Source organism: Cheilinus undulatus, linkage group 4, assembly GCF_018320785.1.
Source record: "Cheilinus undulatus linkage group 4, ASM1832078v1, whole genome shotgun sequence".
Classification (NCBI taxonomy): domain Eukaryota; kingdom Metazoa; phylum Chordata; class Actinopteri; order Labriformes; family Labridae; genus Cheilinus; species Cheilinus undulatus.
The window spans coordinates 2,826,927-2,850,008 of NC_054868.1; the positions used below are offsets into that span (position 1 = coordinate 2,826,927).

At 41.8% G+C, this 23,082-nt stretch overlaps 1 protein-coding gene across 1 annotated transcript in view; it reads right to left on the minus strand.

Annotated features, from left to right (window-relative positions):
• Positions 1-6,452: 6,452 nt before the first annotated feature.
• Positions 6,453-23,082, minus strand: part of LOC121508385 (CD209 antigen-like) — a 35,446-nt gene continuing 18,816 nt past the window's right edge. The window contains exons 4-7 of the mRNA XM_041785197.1: positions 13,711-13,928; positions 8,797-8,930; positions 6,917-7,017; positions 6,453-6,591 (exon numbers count right to left, since the gene is read on the minus strand). Of these exons, the coding sequence (XP_041641131.1) occupies positions 6,453-6,591; positions 6,917-7,017; positions 8,797-8,930; positions 13,711-13,928 (592 nt within the window). The remainder of the gene's footprint in view (positions 6,592-6,916; positions 7,018-8,796; positions 8,931-13,710; positions 13,929-23,082) is intronic.

Below are 23,082 nucleotides of genomic sequence, written 5' to 3' on the forward strand. Positions count from 1 at the left end.
GCCACCCTTAGCAGATCCCACACCTTCCCCCCCTCTCCACCTCCTTAGAGAGCCTCAGGTCCCCCATCCAGATGTCTTTTCAGGAGAGATAGGCAAAGCTCGAGGATTTTTGTTACGTTGCTCTTTGGTATTTGATCAGCAGCCCCTTAGTTATCCCACAGACAGGGCTAAGATAGCGTTTGTGATAAATTTGTTACGTGGTCAAGCCTCCCGTTGGGCCACCGCTATTTGGGAGCGGGAGTCCCCTTTGTTAGCGTCTTTTTCTGTGTTTTCCAGTGAGTTGTGTCACATATTTGATCACCCCCTCCAGGGCCAAGAAGCAGCCAAACGTTTATTTTCCCTGTCACAAGGTTCTAGATCTGTGGCAGAATTTTCCATAGACTTTCGCATCACGGCTTCTGAAAGCGGATGGGGGGAAACTGAACTTAAGGGGATTTTCCTTAGAAGTTTGTCAGAGGAGTTAAAGGACGAACTAGCTTCTAGAGATGAACCTGATTCCCTTGAGGGCCTCATTTCTCTAGCTATACGCATTGATAATCGGTTGAGGGAGAGACACAGAGAGAAGAGCCAGGCCAAAGGCCTTAGATCACGGACTTTGGCTCCCCCTTTTGGTCAGACAGTTTTCCAACCTCCTGTCACACCTAGACCACCTCTAGAGTCCCCCTCGTCCTCCCAGGAAGAACCCATGCAACTTGGTAGAGCCCGTTTAACCCCCAGTGAGCGCCAGAGGAGATTTAATCTCAAACTTTGCATTTATTGTGGTCAAGCTGGTCATTTTCTCGCCTCCTGTCCAGAGCTGTTAAAAGACAGGGCTCACTCGTGAACCAGGGCACACGAGTGAGCCAGACTAATTCCCTTCCTGGCCCTCCCCTACGTTTAGCAGTCCCAGCTAGCTTAGTGTGGGAACACGACTCCGTGCCCATTCAGGCTCTCATAGATTCAGGGGCCGACGACAACTTTATTCAAGACAGCCTCGCGCAACAACTCCACCTTCCCTTAGAGCCCTTAACCACCCCCAAGACTGTCACGGCCCTTGACGGTAGACTCATCGCTAAGGTTACTCATCGCACTGTTCCCATCACATTAATCATCTCTGGTAATCATCGCGAAAGCCTCCAGCCTTTTGTTATCCCTTCCCCTCACGCACCGGTGGTGTTAGGTCTCCCCTGGTTACAGCTCCATAACCCCCAAATCAATTGGAAAACTGCTACCATCTCTAACTGGAGCATTCATTGTCACTCCCACTGTTTACGTTCCGCCAATCCTCCTGTTCACCGCCCCTCAGTCACTCCCTCGCCTCCGGATTTAACTAACGTTCCCTCTGAGTACCACGATCTCGCTCCCGTCTTTAGCAAAGAGTTAGCAGTCTCTCTCCCTCCGCACCGCCCGTACGACTGTGCGATTGATTTAATCCCTGGCGCCTCCCTGCCTAGTAGCCGCCTTTACAACCTCTCCGTCCCCGAGAAGGAGGCCATGGAGGCGTACATTCATGACTCGTTAGCCTCCGGTCTCATTCGTCCCTCCTCATCTCCACTAGGGGCAGGATTCTTCTTTGTCAAAAAGAAAGACACTACACTCCGCCCGTGCATCGATTTCAGGGGACTGAATGATATAACCATTAAGAACAAGTATCCTCTCCCCTTAATCGATCCCTCTTTTGAGCCCCTGTGTTCAGCCAAAGTGTTCTCCAAACTTGATCTCAGGAACGCTTACCACCTTGTCAGGATCAGAGAGGGGGACGAGTGGAAGACAGCTTTTAAGACTCCTATGGGACACTTCGAGTATTTAGTCATGCCTTTTGGTCTTACGAACGCCCCAGCAGTCTTCCAGGCCCTAATTAACGACGTGCTCAGAGACATGCTTAATAGATTTGTGTTTGTCTATTTGGATGATATCCTCATCTTTTCCCACTCCCTTGAACAGCACCAGCAACACGTTCGCCTAGTTCTCCAGAGACTGTTAGAAAACAGACTATACGTGAAACCTGAAAAGTGTGAGTTCCACTCTGACTCAGTCAGCTTCCTAGGGTTCATCATCGCTCAGGGCCAGTTACAGCCAGATCCCGCAAAAATCAAGGCAGTCACAGATTGGCCCATTCCTACTAACCGCAAGGAGCTTCAGAGGTTTCTGGGCTTCGCCAATTTTTATAGGAGGTTTATCCGTGATTATAGCAGGGTAGCAGCCCCTCTCACTAGGCTCACCTCCCCTAGCTCCCCCTACCGGTGGTCTCCAGAGGTGGCAGCAGCGTTTACACGGCTCAAGACTCTTTTTACCTCTGCACCTGTTCTCAAACATCCTGACTCGTCCCTTCAGTTTGTTGTGGAGGTGGACGCATCCGAGACAGGTGCAGGAGCCGTGCTGTCCCAGAGAGACCCAGAGACTCAAAAGCTGCATCCCTGCACCTTTTTCTCTCACCGTCTGTCCCCTGCTGAAAGGAATTACGACGTGGGAAACAGAGAGTTGCTGGCTGTAGTGTGGGCTCTTCAGGAGTGGAGGCACTGGTTGGAGGGCACGAAACACCCCTTCATTATCTGGACCGACCACAAGAACCTCGCCTATCTCCGTTCTGCACGACGCCTCAACTCTCGTCAGGCCCGGTGGGCCTTGTTCCTCAGCAGGTTTCACTTCACCCTTTCGTACCGCCCGGGTTCCCGGAACACCAAGCCAGATGCCCTATCTCGTGTGGAGTCCCCTTCTCGTGATGTTCCCGAACCAGATCGGATTCTTTCCCTTGACTGTATCGTTGGTGCTGCTGTTTGGGAAATCGAGCAGACCATCCGAGACGCTCAGAGACTCCAGCCCGACCCTGGTACCGGACCTCCTGACCGCCTCTTCATCCCGGACTCGGTCCGCTCTCCTGTGCTCCAGTGGGCCCACTCCTCCAAACTCACCTGCCATCCAGGGTTTCAGAGGACCCTTGGCTTCCTCCAGCAGAGCTTCTGGTGGCCTGGCATGACCAAGGACACCCGTGAGTTTGTGGCTGCCTGCTCAGTCTGTGCCCGGGGTAAATCATCCCATCAACCTCCAGCTGGCTTGTTGCGCCCCCTATCCACCCCCAGTCGGCCCTGGTCCCACATCGCCTTGGACTTTGTTACTGGCTTACCTCCTTCAGATGGAAATACAGTCATCCTCACCATAATCGACCGGTTCTCTAAGAGCGTCCACTATATCCCTCTCCCCAAACTCCCCACTGCCCTGGAAACAGCTCAGTTATTGGTTCTTCACGTCGTCAGACTCCATGGTATCCCCTGTGACCTCGTTTCAGACCGAGGACCCCAGTTTGTTTCACGAGTTTGGAAGGAGTTTTGTAAGGAGCTCGGCGCAACAGTCAGTCTGTCCTCAGGTTACCACCCCCAGAGCAACGGCCAGACTGAGCGGGCCAATCAGAGCCTGGAGGCGGCCCTGCGCTGCGTAGCCGCTCATCACCCGGTCACCTGGAGCTCACATCTCCCCTGGGTCGAGTATGCACACAACTCCCTCACCTGCGCCGCTACTGGTATGTCCCCGTTCATGTGCTGCTTTGGGTACCAGCCCCCCCTGTTTCCACAGCAGGAAGCCTCCGTGTCCGTCCAGTCTGTGCAGGAGCATCTGAGGCGCGTAAGAGAGGTCTGGAGGACGGCACGAGCAGCGCTCTCACGCACGGCTGAGCACAACAAACGACTGGCTGACGCTCATCGTAACCCCGCCCCTGAATATCACCCGGGTCAGAGAGTCTGGCTCTCCTCCAAGGATTTACCCCTCGAGACCGAATCCCGGAAATTGACTCCTCGCTTCGTGGGCCCCTTTGAAATCACCAAGGTCATCAACCCCTCCGCCGTCCAGCTCAAGCTCCCTGAGGCTATGAAGATCCACCCCACATTTCACGTGTCCCTGCTGAAGCCAGTCGCGTCCAGTGATCTGAGCCCTCCAGCCGTCACCCCTCCGCCCCCCCGAATCATCGACAATCATCCGGCCTTCACTGTGTCCAAGATCTTGGACGTGCGACCGCGGGGTCGCGGATACCAGTTTCTGGTGGACTGGGAGGGGTACGGTCCAGAGGAGAGATCATGGATCTCCAGGAGCCTGATCCTGGACCACAGCCTCCTAGACGACTTTTACAGGGAGCATCCGGACAAGCCCGGCAGGACGCCAGGAGGCGTCCATTGAGAGGGGGGTACTGTGGTGTTTCACGTTGTACATTTTGTATTATTTTGTTAACTTCCGGTTTCCGGAGTCACTACTGCTGGCTGCTAACTTGACTTTGTGTTCCCTGAGGCATTCTCCCCTCCCCCCCGGCTGCTGTGGAGAGATCACACCTGCAGCGAGTTCTCATCAAGAGGGACTACTTAAGATCAGCTGCAGCTCTCCACCAGCGCCTGAGTTTTGACTACCTTCCCTCGCGGTAAACCTTGCTCCAGGCTCACACGCTCTCTCGAGATACCCTCAGAGAAGTCTTCAGAATTTATTATTGGACCTTTGAGTAATTTCCAGTGCTTGTGTTTTGTGAACTGTTTCTAACGTGCCTCCTCCTTTCTTTTCCAGTGCCTCACTCCCCGCTCACTGCAGCCAGCTCCAGCACTCTCTTCCCCCCGGACTCTTGGACTCACATTCCCTGATTATTGACCTGTGCCAATAAAACTGTTAAAACTGCTTCTCCGCTTCCGCATCCTGGGTTCTACATCACCGTACACACAACACAACCCTTTCTGCTCTTGCAATTCTGACAGTGTCCCAACATTTTAGTCCTCAAACCTTCATCTAGTTGTTCGCTTTAATGAATCAACCTGAAGAAAGTCCTGTTGCTGTTCAGCGTCTCAGTTAAACCTCAGACTCCGTAGAGATCTGCTTGACCCCGCTGCAGCCACAGCCAGATTTTGTGATTTCCTGGATGTTATTACGAAGGTCTTTATGGTGACGCTTGGCGCCTCCTTTACCGATTCCTTACCACTCTTTCCTCCCCATCATCGTCAACGATCTTCAACAGCTGAGTACTTCACAACTACCAGGTATTTCATTCTTTTCTGAGGATGTTTAGGATGCTTCATAAAACATTTTAGACCCTCCTAGAGCAGTATGAAAATATGTTAAACTGACCACAGTGATGAGGCTGACTCCAAATCACAGCCATTACTCTCCCCATGACGTCTCAGCTGAGGTTTACTTGGAGCTGACTGTCAAACTGCTGAGAACAAACAGTGGATAAAATAAAAGTGGAGCAGTAGCTGAGAGAAGGCATCCGAAAAGACCACCTAAACTCTCAGTTTGATCTTTGATCTTCTTCCACGGTCAAGAGGAACAAAGTTCTTTGGCCTGATGAGACCAAAATGGAGCTTTTTGGCCATCAGACAAGACGCCAAACAATGGCATCACCACAAATACACAGTGGAGCACAGTGGTGGCAGCATCATGCTGTGGAGATGCTTCTCAGCAGGCGGCCCTGGAAGGCTTGTAAAGGTAGAGGGGAAAATGAATGCAGAAAAACATGAAGGACTAGAGAACTACTGTATGTCTTGGGAGGAGATTTATTTTCCAGTCAGACAATGAGCCGAAGCATCCAGAGAAAGCTGCACAGAAATGGTTTAAAGACAACTAGGAGAATGTTCTGAGTGGTCGAGTCAAAGCCCAGACCTCAATCCAGGAGAGGATTTGTGGCTGGACTTGAAAAGGGCTGTTCACACCTGATCCCTGTACAAACTGACAGAGCTTGAGCTGTTTAGCAGAGAAGAATGGAGTAAAATTACTGAGTCCAGATGTTGGAGCCTGATAAAGACCAGTCCACACAGACTCAGAGCTGTGAGTGCAGACAAAGGAGACTCTACTAAACACTGACTATAGAGGGGGAATATTCATGCAGTCACTTATTTTATATTACTTTTTTTTTATTTGATTACTTTATAAGAATTCCTTTTTAACTTTGGCATTAAAAAGGGTTTCTATATTTTTTGTAAAATAAGCCATATTATATTAACCATGACTGATTTAAATAATCAATGAAAGGATATAAAATCTAACACTGTTGTGTAGAGACTGTGTTTTGCTCAGAGAGGTCAGCAGATGGCGCTCTGTGTACAGAGCAGCAGTAGATCTGGACTGAACATTCTTCTGTTGGCTTTTTCCCCTTAATGAGATCATCACTTTTATTTTGTCCAGATTATCTTTGTCTTTCATTTAAATTTGTTTGAGGATCTGAAACATTTAAGTGTGACAAATGTGCAAAAAAAAAAAGTAATCAGAAAGCAGCTGTTTACTGTAAATCCCTGTGAATGCATGTCTAAATGGAGTGACAGGTTTCAATATGAGCCTGATATCAAATGTTAAACTGCACAAGTGTCTATGTATGAGGATGCAAAACTCTGTCTCATGCTTGCTAAGCATCTTGTTTGTGCTTGTACAAATGTTAGTTACACTGGGGAACGTAGAGCCTTTAATTCTTTTATATCCTTGTCTCTGTCTGTCTGAGTGTGGACGCCGTGCTACAGAGCAAATCTCTTTTCACAGATCCAGGAGAAACGGTTGTTGCATGATTCATCATTCAAACTGTTTTCCAAATCAAAAAGCTTTATTTCTGCACAGTGTTCATGTTTTCCATTTGGCTCTGAAGGGGCCCAGTACCTGAAATACAAAAAAATAAAGGTAAAATGATTTGCAAATCTGATTCAGCCTTAAATTTGCAGTATTGGACTGCTGCCACCAGGGGGCTCTCAGTCAAAACAAAAACTAAATATGACAAACAGGGATGTGCGACTCAGCTCTGCACACCTCTGCTATTTAATCTCTTATTATTTGAGGGCTCAATCCATTAGAAAAAAACACTCACACTGTATCTATTAAACAGAGCACCGATATTTTGGTGCCGCTGATGAATGAGGGAGAAAAGCTGTTAAAGTGGACTTTCTAAAGTGCACCTAAACCATAAGAAGCAAAGTGGAGTGTGAACCTTGTTGTCAGCGGAGTCCCATCCACCCATTTCCATGTCCCGTGTCTGTCTGTGTCCGTCAGTCCGATCCACAGGCGCTTTTTGAAGGTTCTAGCAAAGTCCTTGCAAACACAGAGGGACAGTCTTTAAAAAACTACATTTTAAACACACTCTAGATCAGGGCTGAAAATTTGGGAAAATAATCTAATTACAACTTTTTTCCCCAGTATTGCAATTGTGATTTGATGTGCGATTGTTTCTTAAGTTCCTTATATTATTATTATTATTTTTTTTTTACCAACAAACACAAGCAATACATTTTCTATATTATAATCAACACAATATAGATAAAACTAGAGGGGAAGAATTTTGAAAAATATCTAATTGTGATATTTTGACTCCTGTTGCAAATTGGATATGAAGTGATGTATTGAAGGGAGTTATAATTTTTATTTCATCCTCACATTTAATAAGAAAAACGTGCAAAAAAAGTAGGATTTTTGTAGACTATTCTTAAAAAATTACCTGTGGATGATTGCATGATCTGTAATGCACAACATCTCTGCAGCAGAAAAAAAGTTTTAAACTGCTATTTTGACTCATATTTCAGGATAAAGAAATGTTGCACCTTCTGCGATTTGAAAATTGCAGCCGGCCATATTACAATTTGATCTAATTATCGATTAATTGCCCAGCCCTACTCTAGATGTAACCCTCTCCTGTGATGCTGACAGGATTCATGTCTGTCTCACACACATTCATACACAAACATTATATGGACAGAAGTGTTTGTTAACAGCTGGTAGTTATTGAATTCAGGTGTTTCAGTCAGACCCACAGGTGTATAAAACCATCACCTAGCCATGTAGTCTCCATTTGCAAACATTTGTGATGTTAAATGCAGGGGCGTAGCTAGGGGTTTTGGGCCCCCAGAAAGAATATTACATCATTTGCGTCATTTTTACAAATATCCATGCATTTGAATATATTCTTGAAACATAATTTCCCCATTTATTTGCATAATTTTGTAACACTGGACTACAACATCTGGACATTTTTAAGGCAGGAGCAGGAGCCCCCCAGTATTTTATTTTACTCCATTTGATACTAATGAAGACCACATAGAGCGGGGTAACCAACTAAAATTCAAAGAGGTCCAGTCAGAGAAATTATACTAAACCAAAGGTCCGGAACATCATAATGTCTAACATGAGTTAGTGTGGCATCTGGATCTGGGTGTGATTTCAGGGACTTGTTGCTCTGATAAAATACAAAAATTAGTTTTCCTTTAATGCCGTTAATTTTATTTGAAACACAAGTTTTTATTTAAAAAAAGCAACACACAACAGAAGTAAAAGTGGAAAGAATAATTTGATAGTCATTTTAAAACTAATTTACAAAATGTATAACTCCATAAATTCTAACCCTAAAAAATAAAGTGCTTTAACTGTCTCAACCAACCTAGCAATATATAAAATTCAACAAATTGAACACTTTCTTTCTTTCTTTCTTTCTTTCTTTCTTTCTTTCTTTCTTTCGTCTGTCCCTCGTATGAATCGTCGGTTCAGTGTTTACCACATGGAATGCGGACAGTTCATTGGCCGATTAGCGTCACGTGAGATGACTTAACTAGCATGCAATTGGTCTGTGCATTTCCTGATCTGCAAAACCAGTACCGTAAATCCTAGAAGAGCTGTGCCGGTTAGAATAGAAGCACCCCGTCAAATTTGAGGTTCCCTTTTGATCTAATGATTGTAGGTCCAGGTCCGTATCGGATGGCATCTGGGTCCAGGCCTGGACCACCAGCTAGTGACCCCTGATATAGAGTCACAGAGCGGGGTCAACGGCTATGAAGCCGCATGATGCATAAAAGTCTCCAACGCTCGCTTGCAGCCACACACCTGTTCTGCTCTGCTGTTGATGATCACCAGGTCAGCACCTCTGCTCTGACAGTCGGCCCTGCCTTCATCCCAGGACCTCTCCAGAGAAGACACGAAGTAGAAACTACCGCCGAAATACACCCATCCATCATGATCTGTTTCAAACGAGAGAAAAACTAAATATGTGAGTTATTTAAAGACAAAATAACAAACTATGACTTGGGGTTGAGCAAGCAAATGGACATTCCAGATTCAGTGTGTGTCACTGAGCAGATGCATTTTGCAAAGCTTCATTCTGAAATGACTGGGCCCGGTCTGAGGAAAGGCCGGACCAACCAGCGTCATGAGCAGAATGAGGCGGTAGCTACAGTTGGAGGTTTGTTCTACTTTAAACTGGTCCACTCGTGTAGGGTTTAGCATGGATGTAGCGGTAGCAGCAGTTTTACCAGAACTGGACAATATTTCTGTAGTAAAAAATTTAGAGATGCATGATATTATCAGCCAGATATCGGTATTGGCAGATATTAGCAAAAAAAGCCAAATATCGGTATCGGCAAATATCAAAATTTTTGCCGATATTTACATCTGATATTTTGGCCATGCATATCAGCATGTATAAACTGTAAAATCTGGCCATATATACTTATAAACAGACCTATGTTAGTTGAGATCTTTTTCTTTATTCATTCTCACTCAAAAGTTTGTTTCTTTTTCCATCCTCAGACCTAAAATTGTGTTCAAAGGACTGAATTTGAGTTATGTAAAACATATTTGAATATCGGTATCAATATCGGTATTGGTTAATATGAATCTGTAAATATCGGCATACCAGATATCGGGTAGAATCCAATATTGTGCATCCCTAAAAAAATTTCCAGAGTTCGAATAAAAGCAGACTGAGACCCTCCTTTTTTAGTGGTCTCAGTATGTTTGTTTGGTCCAAACCAGGCTTTGAATGAGAGTTTTCACACCAGCACAAACAAACTGTACAAACTAAAGTTTGTTTAAACTGAATCCAGCAGGTTAGGTGAGCTCAAGTCTGTCTGCCGATTTGTTGAGGTTTGTGTTTACTGGCGGGAACGATGTCAGTCGAAACCTGCTGTGCACCAAACATCCAGACCTGAACCAGAACATAACCGTACTGGAACACAGTTACAGTATATACCAGTGTATCTATGCTGGTATGTACGGTTACACAGTTACAGTATATACCAGCATAGATACGCTGGTACATACTGGAACACAGTTACAGTATATACCAGCGTATCTATGCTGGTACATACTGGAACACAGTTACAGTATATACCAGCGTATCTATGCTGGTATGTACTGGAACACAGTTCCAGTATATACCAGCGTATCTATGCTGGTATGTACTGGAACACAGTTCCAGTATATACCAGCGTATCTATGCTGGTATATACTGGAACACACTTACAGTATATACCAGCCTATCTATGCTGGTATGTACTGGAACACAGTTCCAGTATATACCAGCGTATCTATGCTGGTATGTACTGGAACACAGTTCCAGTATATACCAGCGTATCTATGCTGGTATATACTGGAACACACTTACAGTATATACCAGCCTATCTATGCTGGTATGTACTGGAACACAGTTCCAGTATATACCAGCCTATCTATGCTGGTATGTACTGTTACACAGTTACAGTATATACCAGCGTATCTTCTGGATGCCAGTGCTGCTCTGTCCTGCAAACCAGAATGATTAATATTGATGCCGTTTTGCTCATCATGCCTCTGTTACTTCCTCTGATGACTTTGTCCCAACACAACACTTTCATGACATTTAAATGAACTGGAAGGTTTAACAGGGAAGTAACTGCCCTGTTCTGACAATGGCATAAACAGACAGGTATGGGGAAGGTCCGGTGTTTGGAATTATAATACAATGTATTCATTTTCTCACAACTTTATGGTTTTTGTGATGCAGTTTTAAATTTTGAAACACCTCAGAATATTAATCCTGAACTTTCTGAGTAGACTAAAAAAAGGCTAACTCCAGAGAACTGGCATCACAACCAAGCTGTCGGCGTTCCAGTTACGAGTAGGTAACTCAGGGTACTCAGAGTTTCCATGTTGGGAGGGAATGACGTCTGACTGGCATCTAGGGATTCCATCCCACATGCCTAGAGTCAGGAAAATAGAAGTCTGTTTTGCCTGTTTTCATCCTGAGCAATGTACATCTCCCAACCAAACTAGACAGGAGACTGACAGAGCTACTTTCAGCTGGGTTTAGCAGAAATGTATGTTTCTATCTGTAGAATAAGGCCTCAGTCTAACGTGGTTGTTCTCTGAACCACAAGTGTTGGTATTCCTCTCTGTTCCACGCCTGAAGAATGTGTCCCATGAGGATAACTATAATACAATTACACTTACAGTTTGTGCTTTTCAAAGTTAAGCAAAGGAAACTCAGCTTGTTTTTACAGAATGCTTTTGTTCTGGATTTAACCTGACAGGCCAGATAGACTGTTTCATAAATCCACTGAATGAACATTTCACAGTTATCTGGTAAACCTCTGTACAAAGCATTTGGGAAGGGCAGGACTTATCAAAAGTTTCCCAGACAGATGCTGCCGTAGTTTATGAACAGTGGAGTTTGTTGGTGAATATAATCATACTGGCTGGAGAAGAGCATCTTCTATGCCAAGAGAAGCTTTCAGTGTGGCTCTTTGTGCTTTTATGGTAAAGAAATGAGGTCCAATGCTGTTAAAACTGCTCCATCAGAACTCATCAGTGCACCACTCACTATTATGTACCAGCTAACAGTACAGCTAAACTGCCTCACTGATTGGTCCATTTTCAGACCTGGCACAATCGTGTCAGATTGAAGCTTGAAAGATGGATCAGCTGATGACAGACATGGAATCTGGCCAATCCATCTGCTTTGCAAGGTTATCCTGGTGCACTTGTACAATGACTCAAGTCACTTGTAGAGAGATTGACTGAGATAAAACGTATGCAGAAATACATGACTTTGGCAGCATTGTAACAGCCAATAGGTTCTTTTCAGATGGCGTCACGTCACATTGAGAATACCAGATGCAGCGCAGGAGGTGATTAGAGCAATGAAGTTTAGTTCAGTACAGGTTGTCACAGTTAAGCACATGGCCCCTGATCTTGCCTGTTTCCATAACCAATGTTTGTCCAATCTCACTCATCTTGATTGGAAATCTGGTTTCAGAGATTCAGATCGTTTGGCTCAGCTCAGTAATAAGGCTCCCCAACAGCTCTTCATTTGGTTCCAGTTTGGCTTTTAAAATGTGAATTAAATAACAACAATTAGGGAAAGAAAACTGACACTCGGATAGGAGCTAGCTCCTGTGGTTCACATTAGAGCAGTGGTTCTCAACATTGGGGTCGGGGACCCCCATGGGGGCCTTGAGACACTGAGAGGGAGTGGCCAGATGGCTTAAAGAATAGAGAATATATTTTAAATATAATCAAACTGTATATTTAAGCAATTTAATGAAAATATAAGCATGAAATTAGTTAAATATAAAATAAAAACGTGTTATCAGAAACTGCTGAAAAGCGTTTCAAACTGTTCCGGGGTTTTTATATTGAAAATATCTATTTGTGCCACTTTTTAACCACTTCCCTACCCAGTTTTGCCACTATCATTGACAAATTTCATCAATTTTTGCACAATTTAGACCCTTTTTTTTGCCACTTTTTACTTACTTTTGCCACTTTAACCAATTTTCTCCATTTTTAAACCTATTTAAATTCTGTTTTTAAGAAAATGGGTTTACATTTTAACCCTTTGGGCGCCACAATTTCTTCAAGAAAATATTCAATTGTGATACCAAGATTTCAAAAGAATGTAGCTTGAAAGTGGTTAGAGATAAAGGCATAATGTAAATGAGAAAACTCTTCAGTTTGACCCAAAGTTTGTGGTGGGAGTAAATTCACTCATCTAATTTTGCATATTCTGACGCCACCAGGCAGCCTCCACCACCACTGCTTCTACCACATCTGTCCCTACCTCCATGGTGTTTTTAAAATTCCCGCTACCTCCATCTACATTTGTGTTTTGACCACCCCTGCCTCCTATATGCTGTTGGGATTGAAGTTACTCATGTCCACCATCTCCTGGTGTAAAGTAGTAACAACATTAGGCACCACATTTTCAGCTACAGTCTGTTTAATTCAGCTGTGTTGTGTCGCAATTTTGCGACTTTGGCGCTTAAAGGGTTAAATCAGAAGATAAGGCACAAATGAACAGGGAAAGATATTTGGGATATTCGTTGCTTTGGTAAGAGTGGTTCGTATTCAGGAAAAATGTATGGATATCACAGCTTAACTTAAACATGGGCACCAAGTGTGAAGGGGTCCCAAAGAGCTCCCCCCCATGAGCGGCCTTGTCTGCACATGACTGTTCTTGAATGTTCATGACTGTGTTCAACCACCTTCAGGCACAGTGGGGGGTCCCCGGTCTCTGGCATCTTTATTTTGGGGCTAGCGAGCCGAAAAGGTTGTGAACCCCTGCATTAGAGAGTCATTACGAACAGGCTCATTCATGATCAGCATGTGATGAACCCCACAAAGTTTTTCTAAGTAAGCGTTTCCATTCAAAGCACGTTTATGACGAACCCAATGAGGGGCGTGGCGAGCCTGTATGCTCAGTAAAACACTTCTTTAAGACTCTTGTCTTCCTTTACCTGGCTGGACAACGCTAGAGGCTGAGACATCAAACTTTCAATATACGAACTTTCCTCTATTTAGTCCTAACAGCTGTTCAGTACTTCCTGCCTCCATGTGGCTTTCACACGTCAACAAGATCACATGACTGCAAACGACCTGGTATGATGGCATGAACCAGAGCTGACATGCACTGAGTTTTAAACAGGCATACCACCCACTCCCCAGTGCAAAATAAAGAGATTCACTTAAACTTGAATATAGTACCTCGAAGCCTTCTGGGCAGGTCATTTCTCCAAGTAGTCAACTCCTCCAAAGTCTTCCAAAGCTGCTCGTTTTCATGGGTTAGGTTGTTGTAGCTGGTCTGTAGCTGGTCTCGTTCACTGGTTAGGTTGTTGTAGCTTGTCTGTAGCTGGTCTCGTTCACTGGTTAGGTTGTTGTAGCTGGTCTGTAGCTGGTTCCGTTCTTTGGTCACATCATTATAACTGATGTGTAACTCTTCGTAATCAGATTCACACTCAGAGACATGCTTTGTGACTGATGATAAATGAGCAAAAGTAAAACAGAAAGTGTAAAATAAAGTATGTGGTGTAAATCTTGTACGGCTCCATCAGTATTCTAATAAAGTACTCACACAGGACAGCCAGAGCAATGAGTCCAGCCAGGAGGAGAGCACACAGCAGACCAAGACAAACTGTGGCTATTCTGTATGACTTCTTCTTTACGTCCTGAACACCTGAAAGAAAAAGTCCTCATATGTCAGTGGGTTGTTTTCACTGTGGAGACGGTTTTCAGAAGTCTTTGTGTTGACACACTAGAACAAACGTTGTGAGGAACGTAATGTTGAAGATGATGTTAATGCTGCAAATTCAACAACTGACCATTTTCTGTTTTTTCAACCTAGAAATTCTTTTAAAACTCTGTTGTGCTAAATAATGTGGAACAGTGCATTTTGAGGTTTTTATTTAAAATCAAAAAACAATTGTTATTATGAAGTTTGTTCACAAATATTTGAATTTTGCTCTAACGGCTGATGACTTAAAAAATATTCTGACTGTCATTTGCATTAACATTTAGGACAATAAGAGAAAAATATCATTTGTGTAATAATGTGGAACTCGGTGTATTTTCCCACAGTCCTTCTCTAAGTGGAGAACTTCTCTTACTTTCCGCTGTGAATAATAAAGCTCTTCAATAGTGCTTCTTTTATACCCAGTCATGGTTTTATCCTGTTACTTAATAATCCACTTACCTTTGGTGTTCCTGGGCATCCCACAACACTTTCCCAGTATTTTCTGGCACCTGTCCCAGCTTTTGTGGAACATGTTGCAGGTATCAAACTCAAATTGTGTATATTTCCAAACACTAACAAATGTGATCAGTGTTAACTTGAACTATCTTGTCTCTGTGCTGAATTCAGTCCAGTTCATTCAGTTGAATGAAGGTTGGAAAGTATCTTCAAATCCCCGTTTTCTGCTTATTCACGTTTTACGAAACTTTTTTGGAATTAGGATGGAGATTAATAGTGAATAAATGATCAATATTATTTTACTCTTCACACATTTTCTGTTAAAACTCTCAACAGTACATCCTGATGTCTCTTTTGATTCAAAACGTCACCAATAAAAGAAATACCACTCGTCTCTGTGACACGGTTCATGCACAAAGTAAGCTGATGTTTGTGTGTGTTCATTACCTGAGAGTGAAGTTCCAGGTGTGCTCATCTCCAGAGGAAATATGTTGTCATATGTCTCTGAGCTCTCTGGTAAATTCTCCCCTTTGCCAGAATGATCTGGTGTTATGTTTGTTCGGTTCTCATAGATATGTGATTCGTCCATGATGCTGAAGTTTATGGTTTTGTGGAGTTTGGTCCAGAGGAGCCTGAGGCTGTCTGGTGCCTTTCAGAAAATGAACTGTGAATGAGCTGTTGTTGTTGAAAAAGGGGTAGTCGCTTAATGAACAGCATCGGTTATTGGCATGACTGGCAACAGCATTTTGGGAACCCAAAAGCAGTCATGCATACTGGCAATATAGAGTCCCCTTAAAAAGGAGACCTAGGGTGCTTCTACATGATAGATCTGGGCCTGGATTTTAGCAGACTTTTACCAGGAGGATCAGTGTGAACCCAAGTGGACTGTATCAGGGTCTGACTCAGACTCCTGCAAGCACAGGACACTGTATGTATGGTTTCCCAAAAGAATTTAAAATTTGATTCATCTGACCACAGAACAGTTTTCCAGTCGAGCTTTGTCCAGGAAAAGACGGTGGTGTTTCTGGATCCTGTTCACATATAATATGGCTTTTTCTTTGCATGATCCAGCTTTAATTGTCATTTGTGGATGGCACGGCCAACTGTGTTGACAGATGATGATTTCTGGAAGTGTTCCTGAGCCCATGCAGTGGTTTCAAGTCCAGAATCATGCCTGTTTTAATGCAGTGCTGCCTGAGATCACCAATATCTAATACTGACCTTCAGCCTTGTCCCTTGTACGCAGACATTTCTCCAGATTCTCTGGTGAAACAATCAAAGTCTTCACTTTTTTACATTGAGGAATATTTTTCAAAAATTGTTCCACAACTTTAGACACAGTTTTTTGCAGATTGGGGAACCTCTGACCACCTTTACTGCTGAGAGACTCCGCCCCTCTAAAATGCTCCTTTTATACCCAGTCATGTTACTGAGCCCCTGACATTAACCTAATTAGTGTTAAAGTGCTCCTCCAGCTGTTCATGAATTAAGGCCTGAACATACTCGAGTGTACTGTGAGTGGAGCGGACTCCACACGGCAGTCATCAGAGCTTCCATAGTCGAGCGCACCGCCGCGTAGTACTTTCCTGTGAAATTTCTGTGAAATCCTACATTTCCCACAATCCTTGCGCGTTGTTTACATGTTTCTGTCATGGTGTGCTACACTGACGAAGCCTGCTGACTTTGCAAAGCAGTAAAATTAAGAGACGCTAGTATGTACGGCCATTAAATGCCACAAGAGACGAGGAAAGGGAGTAAGCCATGTTGGTGAAGGACATGCGAAGTATTGATGTGGAAAAAACATTTCCAATACTTCCAAATGACAGGTGAAAACTTTGATGATCTAGTTGGACGCCTAGCCCCACCCCTTCTACACTATGGGAGTCACCGCTCACCCGTCAACGCTGCACAGAGGAACAAAATGCAGGTTGGCGTCACATTTAATGCAGGTTGATGTGAAAAATACATGCCAACCAGTGTCATTTTTATTCATTCAGAATTCTGTTTTTGTCAGTTATAGAGTAAAATCTGCGAACATTACACAAGCCTTCAAGCAATACACAAGTCACCTGACTCTTAACCCTTTCAGAGATGTTTTCCACTTTCTGAGCAATGCTAAGGTAGCTGCTTTACCCAGCTGAAACAGGGATCCAGGCTTATTTTTTAAATAAACATCAGCTTGATGTACATTGACTACGTACCATGACAATGACCATTTAAATTATTGAAGAATTCAAGGTTTAGCACCACGACCTCAGCCTTTCAGCAGCTAAAAGCACCGATAGGCCAATCACACTGTGTCAGCCTGAATGCGAACAAAGATGAAAAAACTGTGAATTAAATTAGTTTAATGTTTTATATATATGTTGCTTATGAGGGCGAAGGCGAGCGACCCCACCCACAGAAAGCGTGTCTAGAGTGCTGCATCGGGGCACAGTCCTGATCAGAGGGCAGAGATCACAGTAGATCTGAGAGTTCACACAGGAATAGTGTGTCAACAACAGATTATTTGACCTTTTTTGGGTTAATTTATCATCCTTTCTGGCATAGTCCATGATATTATTGCTTGCTCCGTTGGGTTGCTGCACAGACACATAGGGTGCAGCTGCTGTATGTAGAAATTGCGGGTGATGCAGTTGGATACAGTCCACCAGATCCCTGGAGGGCTGCAGTGATGGTTGTTCTTCTGGAACTCTGTCCCATCTCTGCACAGGATCTCTGGAGCTCAGTCAGAGGGACCATCAGGTTCTTGGTCTCCTCTTTTACTGAGGCCCTTCTCTCCTTGTTGCTTGGTTTAGCCAGGTGACCAGCTCTTGGAAGAGTCCTGTTTGATCCAAACCTCTTCCATGTGAGGATTCTGGAGGCCACTGTTCTCCTGGGGAACCTTCAGAGCAGCAGAAATGTTCCTGTAGCCTTCCCCAGATCTGTGCCTGTCAACAATCCTGTCTCTGAGCTCTGCATGGCTTGGTTTCTGCTCTGGTATCATTGTCAGCTGTGAGGCCTTCTATAGAGAGGTGTGAGTCAGGTTAATTTAGCACAGGTGGACTCCAGTCTAAATGTAGAAACACCTCAGCAAAGATCAGAGACATGGAGGAACCTGAGATAAATTATATTCTCACTAAAGGTCCTGAATACTGATGTCAGTGTGATATTTCAGTTTATTATTTTAAATAGTTTCCAAAAACTTCTAAGATTCAGTTTGGCTTTGTCATGATGGAGTACTGAGAGTAGATTTATGAGAATAAAAATGATTTTTCTAACTGTAGCATCAGGATGAAAAAGAAGAGAATTGAAAGAAGGTGGAGGGGGTCTGAATACTTTCTACAACAGGGACTGGCCTGACTCCCAGTCTACATTTTCCTGATAGTTAATGCCACAGACATAATATATGTAGATGCCTCATTGTTCGCCCGCTGCTGAGATACGTAAATGTGTCCGCCATATTGCCAGAGGCAAGACCGTTCCATAAACAAATGCAAGTATATGAGGGATGAAGGGTTTTCTGATTGACCCTTAGATGCATGACCTACCAGCACCTACACTCTTCTGTGAGTGGGTATAAAATGGCCCCGACTAGAATGAATGCTGTAAACTTAAGAAATTTCTTTCATTTTGGTTAAAGATGATTATTTTTATTATATTTTGGTCAAAAAAAGAATTATTTCATGTTTGACATGTTCATTTATCACTTTTATTAACATTTTATCACAAACAGCTTTGAGAAAGGTAAAAGAAAAAGGTAAACATCCAAAAATAATCCCAACACGAGAATGATTAGTAATAATAATGAGTCTGCCTTTGACAAAGATTTGGTTTGATACTACATTATTGAATCATTTTCAGAAACTACAGGAAATGATGAGATGTAATAAAAGAGCTTGAGATGTTAAAAGGTGTTTCAAACTGTTTAACCACAAATGATGCATGTTATTGATCATTAATTATTGATCACTGATCAGAACAAGGTCCATAAATGTCATTAACTAGAGGCTGACACTTTAGGTCCAGGCTAGGTCTAGGCCTGGTCCAGATATACCTGGCCCAGTGTAAGGTCTGCAGATTTCCTGCAGTATAGAAACGTAAACTTAGCCTTGATTATTTTAAATATCCTTGTCATAAAATGTAGAAAAAGTAAAAATAATTAGATAAAAAGTCAGGAATGTGGAAAAAAATAAATGGTGTTCAGGGCGTAAATTCATGATTTTGGCTTTTTATTTAATATATTAACCTTTTAATTTCACAACTTTTAATATTAAGTCATATTTTGACCTTTTCAATTCATGATTTTGAATTTTATCTCAAATTTGGACTTTTTAACTCACAATTTTAAGTTTTTATGTTATATTTCGAGCTTATAGAGTCTCAGTTTTAAATATTAAGTCATATTTTGACCTTTAAAACCTTACTTTCACTTTTAATCTTATATTTTACCTATTAGACTCACAATCTAAAATTTTATCTTCCATTTTTAAACTCATGATTTCAAATTTAATCTCATATTTTGACCATTATAAACCTTGATTTTGATTTTTTTTTTTTCCTTTGAAAATCATGGTTTTATGGAGTTAGATGTGTTGTTCGACAGTAAATGTATACCTGACAGTCACAGTTGGTTAAAATCAAAAGTTCCTAGGGTTAACCTTTGAACTTCCATAGAAAATGCTTGGGGTCATTTTTGACCCCACGTATGGAAAAGTGTGGTACTGATACAAAAAATGCAATTACTTAAAAAATATAACAATTAGATACAAATCCATATGGCCTCATGTCAAAGAAAACCTATTTGAGGAATACATGGAAGATTAAACGATAAAAAATTATAATTACAAAGATATCGCAAAAAAAAAAAACAACCGCTGGGGTCAGTTTTGACCCCACGTATGCATCGAAGGGTTAGAGTTGCCTGATTTTCCAGATAGTGATGTAACCTTATAATAACAGCCACCACGGGGTCAGTCAAACTTAAATCAATATTTTTGTCCTTGATTTTAAGTTAGGAGCATAATAAAGGGAATAGTTTTGTGCTATTTTGGCCCTAAAGTGGTAATAATAATCATGAAGTCTAGTTGTATGTATTTATTAATATTGGTAGTTTATTTTCAGGTTTTCAGCATAAAATCTAAGTGAAGAATTATCTTTTTTTATTAAGAGTATAACCAGTTCAGTTATAGGGTGAGTTCATTTTCTTTCCATTTTTTAAGATAGCTTTCCAAATGTGATCTATAAGAGATTAAAGATTGACATAAACGTAAATGTATCTGCCGTGAGTTCAGTTTCTATGATTGTAAAAGGTGAATATGGGTATGATGGGACACATTTAGAAAATTTACCCCTGGCAACGTATAAATTATGATTAATATGTCAAACTCTCTCTTTTGATACAGCTGTGAAAGAGCTGTTGTGTAAAATACAGAAGGAGAAGAGAGAAATGTTAACCACAGGATGGATGACTCTTTCTCAAACATAAGTGGAGCCAAGATGGTTTTTCCTCAGGCATTCTGGGTAAAGAGGATCATCCTTTATTGGTTAAAGTGGACTGGAGTCTGACTGGAGTCTGGACCTCTGGTATTCACAAACATGATTAACCTATCAGATCGATGTTGAATCACTTCAGTGGTATCCATCATGTAATGTCAGAAAGAAAACTCTGATAATCCCCGGTATTAAAATGTCTCTGAACAACTTTGATCACAGCACTTGGGATTGTAATAACACAAACATCAAACTTCATTTCATTTAACTTTGAATATTTCTGGAGATCACACAGACCTCATGGTGTCGGACCAGTTCAGGCTCCCACCAGGCCACATTGTAGACGTCTACCTGATGTTATGACGCATAACCACCACTAGATGGCGCACAAGAACTGCTGAGTCAGGGCCAACATGCTCCAAACAAACCTGACCAAAGGCAATGATGATAATGACTCTACAGTCAAGCATCTACTGAAACAAAGAATCATAAAAGATTATGCTGATCCAAAAAAATGAAAGGAGGAGCCCCCAAACCAGTAATCAGCATCAGACTCTTAGCAGAGATCCACATCATTCGGCTCAGTTCAGTAAGAAGAGACGGCTCTTTAAGCTTCTTTCTGTACAACTTTAGCTTTAATAAATCAGAAAAAATCAGCATTTTATGACCCATGGTTCATATGACTGCATGCATTTATTAAAAAGTTATACGATGAATCCTTTAATTCTCAGAATACTATCATTTACAACATGCTTCATGTAAAACTATAGTTTTAGACATTCAATTTAAAAGTATACCTTTTCATTATGAAGAATGCAGGAACTTATTTTTTTAACATTAATCAGACTGTACAGTCAAGCAGTCTTCTCTGATTACCATTAAAATATATCTAAAATAATACATTTAATGTAAGTTAGCTTACATCTTTTATTATTTTCACAGCTGTCAGTATTTTGGTGTGCAGGAAATGAAAATTGATTGGTTTAAGAAAATGCTGACAGAAAAATTGAGAAAATACAGTCACATTATCACCTTATAAAGGAAACAACGCATTTTTTGAAGTGATCCCGCTGAGGCTAGTCGTTGAGCTAAAAGCTTTGTTGTGTCTCATTTTGGTATTTTGTGCTCTATTGAGCTCAGGTTACTTTACTTATTATATGGGCAGAAGCAGACTTTTATTTTGAAAGAGGAGAGAGCAGCTGTTTCCTAATAACCATAGAGAATAGCTGCTCTAATAATCATGTCTGCATGTTAACAGGAGTCTGCTGACAGAGAAAAGCCATCTTTAAGATTTTCTGACATTTTGTCCTGCACATTTTTAACTATTTGAATAAAATTATCAAGACAAACATGTTAAAAACAAAACATTTACTAAAAAAATTGCTTCAAAATGTAGTTTTCATCATTCTGATGTCTCTAAACAGACGTAAGAAAAATGAACACATTGGAAGCACATTTATTTGAGGTTTAAGCGCAGAAATAAAGAGACAGCAGAGCTAACAACAGCGCATCCTATTCTATGGACAAAGATAACACAGAAACTTCAGATCAGATCCAAGAACTCAGGCGGTTTGACCAGGAGGCACAGGAAGACAAACGCCTGGGGCCTCATGCTCCAAGAAGCCTTAAAATAAAGACGTTAGATGTAAATCTGTGGCACTGGCACTTTAACACAATTAATATACATTTTATAAATCAGTCAGAGCAAATATAAATGGACTTTATTGACTAAAAACATAAATACAGACACCCTGACACATAATGTTAAAGTGTAAAGAGATTAAAGCAAACTAATTTAAATTCAGTAAAAATCTGATATAAATCAGGGCTTTTCAAAGTGTGTGAGAGTGAGCCTCCCCTGAGAAGAACTTGTTCATTTGGTGGACCCCCACCCACAAAATGATTCAAATTAAAAAAAAAAATTAAACAACAACATTTCAAACATTTCAGTCTAGTCTTTAAACATTTTTAACATTAATATATTTTGGATATTTTGGTTTGCAAATGTCCTTAAACATCTTATTCAGTTATAATGCCGTTAAAAACCCTTTTTCATATTCTTTAGGCCATTTTACAACTTCTTTTTGCTTCTTTTTCCCCATTTTTTCAACTTTGATCCCACATTGCCCTTTTTCACCTTTTGTCCATTTGATTTACCTTTCATCATTAAATGTCCCTTTTTTTCCCATTTTTTTCTCATTTTTGTAACATCTTTATGCCACTTTTATCCAATTTTTTGGCCTTTTTAACATTTTTTTTTTGCCACTTTTTGTCCATTTAAGCTACCATTTGCCATTAAATACCACTTGTTTCCTTTTTTCCCAATTTTTGCTTTTTCTTTTTGCCATTTTTGGCTTTTTCACAATTTCTTTGCCACTTTTTGCCCATTTAAACTACCCTTTGCCATTACATACCACTTGTTTCCTCTTTTTTTGCCCATTTTTGCCACTCTTGACTGCTGTTTGCCCATTTAAGTCGCTTTCCAATCATTTTTTTGTCACTTCTCACAGATTGTTGCTACTTTATGACCATTTTTCCACTTTTTGTCCCCATGTTCACCCAGTTTTTGCTGTTTTTTCGACCATTTTTGCCACCTTTCACCTCTTTTTATTGCTACTTCAAGCTGTTTTTGCCTCTTTTTACCTCTTAGATTGTGGCTCTTGCAAAGGTATTTTCAATCATTTGGCTTGGTTGAGTAACACTGCTGTATATCATAGTCCTTGTAGTAACTAGAAGTTTATCCATTTAGCTCCATGCACAGCAGAGGCTCGCAAAGCAAATCACCTTTTTTCTGGTTTATGGTTCCGCGCCTCCCCTGAAGCTCTGTGGCGCCTCCTAGGGGAGGCCCGCCTCACACTTTAAAAACCACTGATATAAACAAAGTGACTGCATAAATATTCATCCCCTTTAAATCAACC